Source organism: Papaver somniferum, chromosome 7 (genome assembly GCF_003573695.1).
Source record: "Papaver somniferum cultivar HN1 chromosome 7, ASM357369v1, whole genome shotgun sequence".
Taxonomy (NCBI): domain Eukaryota; kingdom Viridiplantae; phylum Streptophyta; class Magnoliopsida; order Ranunculales; family Papaveraceae; genus Papaver; species Papaver somniferum.
The window spans coordinates 100,789,468-100,795,398 of NC_039364.1; the positions used below are offsets into that span (position 1 = coordinate 100,789,468).

Below are 5,931 nucleotides of genomic sequence, written 5' to 3' on the forward strand. Positions count from 1 at the left end.
AAGAGTTTAACTACTGGGATCAACCTAATTCACAAAGCTTAAAGCGTTCGATTGGATTACACCTTGAGTGAGCTACTACTTGGTGGTTCAGTTGAATAAAATCTGATATTGGAGAGCTTTCGTATCTGTGGTATAAGGAGTTTTGGGGATAACACTGAGCTAGCTGCTATTCTACGGTTGGTGATAAATGGTTCTTACGAACAATAGATAAGTATATTAATCCAGCTATCGCTTGGTAACGGCGAAGGATTCCTTAATCATCCCTTTTCTTTATTGTCTTTTAATTTATACTCTTTAAACCAAAACCCCCCTTTGTTATTTACTTTATATTGCTGATCAAATAACCTATCAATTATAGAGCTCTCTGTGGGAACGATCTCTTACTACCGCTATATTACAAGTTAATTAGTGGGAAATATATTTATTAATTTGTTGTGCCTACGACAACCCATACATTGTTGCTAATGCAATACCACCATTTTTCCTAACAGTCGCCAGAATAGCACGATAGAGATATGTCTTCTCCGTACCTCCTGGACCATCTATGAAGAAGACTTTACTTTCTTTTCTCTCAATTTCTCCCATGATTGTATTGTAGGCCCTAGACTGGTCTTCATTCAACTTTTGGACAGAAGACAGGTCTTCGTCGGATATAGGAATCGACAACTCCTCTTGAATCATACTTGAGATCTCAAAATCCTCACCCAATGTGCCTACAATCGTCGGTAGATCATACATGGATATATCTTTATCGTGCTGCTTAAGCATCAAATTCAACTCACGAAGAAGACGATCTGATAAGAATGTCGAGATTGTATTGCTTGAACTCGAGTAATCCTCGACCATGCTGTTGAAAAATTCATCCCACAATCCTCTCACGCCTGATGGATTACAAAAGTCCAAGATAGAGGAGAATTGTCTTCTCAGAGCAGACGGCATCTTGACTGTTGCTGCTTCAGCCAAAGACGCTCTCACACTCTGATCATTCTCTAAGAGTCCTAGTTTTTCGACAGCTCTCTTGAATGTCCGACATCTCTCTCCATCAATAAACAATAGATCATCAAAAGAAGTCAGACCTCTAACGTGGTTCAGAATGTGCCTTAAGAACCACACTTCTCCTGCATATGAAGGTACCGTATAAACCCTCCCTATCGACTTCTGCGTACTTCGTCTTCTTCTCCACTCTTTGGTTATTGCATCCCAACAGTAGCGTTCTGGAAATTCACGGTATAACAACTCTATCGCTCTATAATCTCGAGCATTTGTCACAAAGAACTCTGTCAAAGTTGTTTTCAAATTTCTTCCATCGGACAAAATTTCATCCAACGTTTGGTAATTATAGTACCTGACACTCTGTTTGGTTGGGAAGATGTATCTGTAATCTCACTACCGAAGGATAGACCTTGTAAAGAGAAAAGATAAAGATCTTCCACATTGCCTCTTGAGCACAAACCCATCTTGCACTTTTATACCTTGCTATCTCGTCATGGTCTACTGGCTGCACTCCGAAAGATACATACTCCGGACCCTTGTACACATATTTGTAAAGGTATTTAACACTCTCCACACTGCTACAAATTTCTACGTTTATATGAAAATCATATTTTTGTAATAACCAAGGGTTATAAGGCACAACCATCCTATTATCTACTTCAAAACTTTCACTCTTGCGTACGCGTCGTCCATCATTACGTCTCCTGTAAACAGGGTATGCATCTTTTCCTTGCACGGTACACTCAGAAAACTCTTTTGGAAAGTTTCTCTTACATTTACCATCCCTCATACACTTACTACCACATGGACCGTGAATCATCCACTTTTTCACACACTCGTGTAGTTCTGGCTCTTCGTCGAGGTTAGGTATTTCTTCTCTTATTATCTTGTCATAATCATCGGGGCCTTGTAATTTGTCTTCCTCACGCAGAATAATTCACATATGAACATGAGGAAGACCTCTTTTTTGAAACGCAACAACATGCACATGGGCAGCTACTCCGCCAAATATTGACTTGGTAAAAAGATCTACCTTTAGATCTTCAAGCTTTGCACGGAACACCCTTGTAGTCAGGTCAGGTCAGGTCTATCCGCTGCACATTGACCCGGCTTCAGGTTGGACACGATTTCATCCCAAAGTGGGTTGCAAGCCATTGTAAAAGAGAATTATATGACTCATACTATTTCTTCTTCTTCTTTTTCTTTCACAAAATTGGTTAAAAAGACCAAAATCAACAATTCTTGGGTGAAATGGACAGTTAGATTTTGATACTGTTTAAATGAACAAAAATGTAAAAATAGGCAGGATGTAACCAGTTTCATCGTGCCCATTTTCAAATATTTTTTCTTATTTTTAATTTACAAAGGATGTATCCAGTTTCATCCTTGCTATTTTCTAAATTTAAGTTCATCCTTACTAATTCTTTTTTGGCCATTTCACCCAAACTATTTTTTAGTCGTCCATTTTTACCATGATTTAAAAATATTTGGACAAATGACCCATTTTCCGTTTTCTTTTTCTTCAAAAAGTACTTGGTTGTAAGGTTATTACATTAAGTTTCCCACTCTAAATCACTTCTAAGTAAAAAAATAAAGGAATTTGGGAAGGTACTTAAATGCAAGGAATTATACCTGAAGCATATACGAATAAAATGTTCGACAACTAACTCTAACTCGTTGCCCGCCTGAACTACTGTTGTTCAAATCCCATCTGTAGTTCCCATATGGAAGTAAAAGCGGGTACTGGAGAGGATCAAAATAACCGATTGTGTCCGGAATCATTTGCAAATTCCCTTCGGTGGTTTCAACAATGGTCTCTCGTGGTTTAACGTTTGTTAGATCTTCCCCTCCTACTATTATTGCTGCAACCTGATCTGATGTAGGTAGATTGAACTGATGGCCCCCTAATGGCTGCTCTCTAAGCACTAATTTACATTTTGGTATGTCCCTTCTCATTGCCAAACGTCTAAATTGATGCACAAAAGGATTATGTTGATCTAAAATTAACTTTAGTCTTTCAACCATAGTAACCTGCATTTCAGTATTTTCCAGCATCCGAAGTTCAATTTCCCTATCACTATCATATATGTACCATTGTAAATACCTTGGCATGGGTCTTGGCATTGGCCCAGTAGGTAGGAGACTACCTATCCTATAGTAGATCCCTCCTTGATCTCTGAAAGTGTATATTCTATCACAACCATTGGCGAGACCTGCATCATAGTGAACTCCCATTGACGTAAAAGCAAACATATGATTGTATATCTTAATGTTTTGACGAAAATGCTTCCCAACATCACTTTGATCATTATATAACATCCTTAATTCGACAGGTGTCCGAAGTGGTGGCGATGAAACTTTTCCATTCTTGCAACACATTTCCTTGGTTTCAGATGAAAACAACATAGCACCACATTTGTCACATATTGTGGGTTGTGGTAGCATGTGTACTGTCATTCTTCTTGTGTTAACATAGTTTCTGGCGCGATTGTGGTTGCTTCTTGTCCATCTACGGGTAACAATCTGAGTAGTGGGTATGGTAGAATTTTGTTGCCCACCTATACAAATATGCAGAATAGAAGATTTTTTTTCAAAAAATCCAAATACAAAACATTGTTTATCCATCTAAAGAGGTAATGTCAAATTTAGAGCCTTACCGTTTATAGGAATTGCTGGAGATGTATTTGTTGGATGGGAGGCTTGTCTTGTCCGTGTATGGGTAACAATTGCAGTAGTGGGTATGGTAGAATTTTGTTGTAAATCTATGAACATATGCAAAATAAAAGATTTTGTTTTCAAAGAAGCACATACAAAACATCATTTGTCATTTAAGAGAGGTAATTGCATATTTAGAACCTTACCGTCTCTAGGAATTGCTGGAGATGTATTTTTCAGACGCGAGGCTTGTCTAGCCTGCCTTCTAATATTACTTAATCTTATGCAAGGTGCAATTAACGCCGAATCATGTCTCTCATCATGACCTACTGGGAGCCGCATATAATAAGAACAACTGATGTATGATTACCCCTTCTAAAAACAGAAATTTTGAATCATAAAATTACCTTGTTGGCCGGCTGTTAGATGATATGGGGTTGAAAGTCTTGCATGTCTTCTAATGTCAGTCAAGCGGGCACCCCTTGGCATTTTCTGTATCTTATTACCTGGACAGAAACAAAAAGTGTTCTGATTTATGTAAGAAATCTCTACTACACCCCAATTGAATCCCTATATATACACACATTAAATATCTACTACACAAGAACAAAAGATGTGTAATATGGGTAAACAAAATCTTTACTACACCCTTATTGAATATCTACTCCAAGAACTAAAACAAAAGATGATTTGTGATACGGGTAAAAAAACAATTCATAATTCTGTAGAAGTGACATGGTTAAACAAAATAATCAGCTATTAGGTGGGTGTCAACAAAGATGATAGAACGGTGGTGATCAACCATCTATGGATTTTCATTTTTGTTACTTAAAATTTCGTTGTGACATTTTTACAAAGAAATTCCAGGCGTTCGTATATGGTAAAAATTTGAGATTTTAAAAATGGTAATATTGATGGGTAATCAAACACTGAAAGTATGTGAGGAGTATGTGACAAACCGGTGCAGTAAGATGATATGGTTTTACTCAATCTTTAGTTGGAAACTCTTTAGATGGAAACAAAAAAATGAGTGGAGAATATAAAAGAATATAAAAAAAGTAGAAAAGAATATAAAAAAAGTCTAACAGGAATGTATTGGATCAGGATTTATCTAGATAAAATCAGATATTAGTTATACCCGGATCTGGTGGATTTATAATCTTTTTTAAAGAATCTTTAAGATTCTTATAGATAAATGATTCTGGATTATAACGGATTGTCTTAGGACTTTAGGAGTAGTTAGATTTTTGAAAATTAAAGTATATTACAAATTAGTAATATTATTTGAAAAAACCAAGGTCATCATGATACCCCTAAAAAAAAGAGTTGAGGTGGTGGGTGGAGGTGGTGGGTGGAGGTGGTGGTGGGCGGTATGTGTGGTGTGGTGGTGGCGGCGGTGGGCGTGGGCAGTGGTGGTTGGTGTGACGATGATGGTGGTGACAGTGATGGTTGGTGGTGGCGGCAGTGGTCGATGGTGTTGGTTGGTGGTGAGTGGTGGTGGTGGTGGAAAAACATAGCATATTATGACCCAAAAAAATTGTCCATAAGAATCCATGAAACTCTTGTATTTTGGGTTAAGAAAGATATGAGATAATAGCATACATAGTTTGCCTACAAATATCCATAAGAATCCATATATATCATGTCCCTTAACTATCCTAAGAAATCCTAAATAAATTGAATACCTAGGATATTTGTGGAATCTCAAACAATCCTAATTGAATACCATGGATATTTAATGATTCCTTACATATTAATAATATGATTTCAGGTGATCCTCTCGCGTGGTTAAAATCTGAACAAAGCTCTCTTCTGCGAGCTTCTGGCCCCACTGGAGTATATCTCAGCCAATAGAATCATCCTGATTTTTCACACCACCAAAGTTTCATCCGGTAGCACTCCCCACCGGAATATATAACTTGCAAACCTAAAAAAACCTATTAAAAAAAAACGAAATTATCAGCAGAGACAACAGAATATATAACTTGCAAACCTAAAAAAAAAGAAATTAACCTCTCTATTCTTGCGATATGTTCATTTTCTATTGATGTCTTCTTCTTTCATGGATGATAAAACATGGATGTGGTAGGGATATTTGATTTTGCAGTTAAAGGTTTATGGGTTCTAAACATAAAACATGTATGAGTTAGGGTTTGATACAACTGTGGTTAAAATCCTCTGTGATTTTTAGAGCCTAACCCTAATCCTATTCTTCATTGATTAATTTTTTCTTAATCCTGTATGTTTTCTTTTAATTATCTATTGTGTTTTATTTTGCAGATT

The 5,931-nt window shown here is 36.9% G+C and overlaps 1 protein-coding gene across 1 annotated transcript; it reads right to left on the reverse strand.

Moving 5' to 3' along the window:
- Positions 1 to 438: 438 nt before the first annotated feature.
- Positions 439 to 4,452, reverse strand: LOC113294993. Its single transcript, XM_026543356.1, has 6 exons — positions 4,056 to 4,452; positions 3,855 to 3,974; positions 3,651 to 3,755; positions 2,626 to 3,551; positions 1,473 to 1,915; positions 439 to 1,375 (listed from the first exon to the last, which is right to left on the reverse strand). Exons 1-6 carry the CDS (start codon positions 4,135 to 4,137, stop codon positions 439 to 441), a joined length of 2,613 nt encoding a protein of 870 aa, XP_026399141.1. The 5' UTR covers positions 4,138 to 4,452.
- Positions 4,453 to 5,931: the final 1,479 nt, after the last annotated feature.

Coding starts and splice junctions, on each gene's coding strand:
- LOC113294993 (XM_026543356.1), bottom strand. CDS start 4,137: ATGCCAAGGGGTGCCCGCTTGACTGACATTAGAAGACATGCAAGACTT. Junction 3,756..3,854: donor TCCAGCAATTCCTAGAGACG/GTAAGGTTCTAA, acceptor ATATGTTCATAG/ATTTACAACAAAATTCTACC. Junction 1,916..2,625: donor TTTATTCGTATATGCTTCAG/GTATAATTCCTT, acceptor ATTCTGCGTGAG/GAAGACAAATTACAAGGCCC.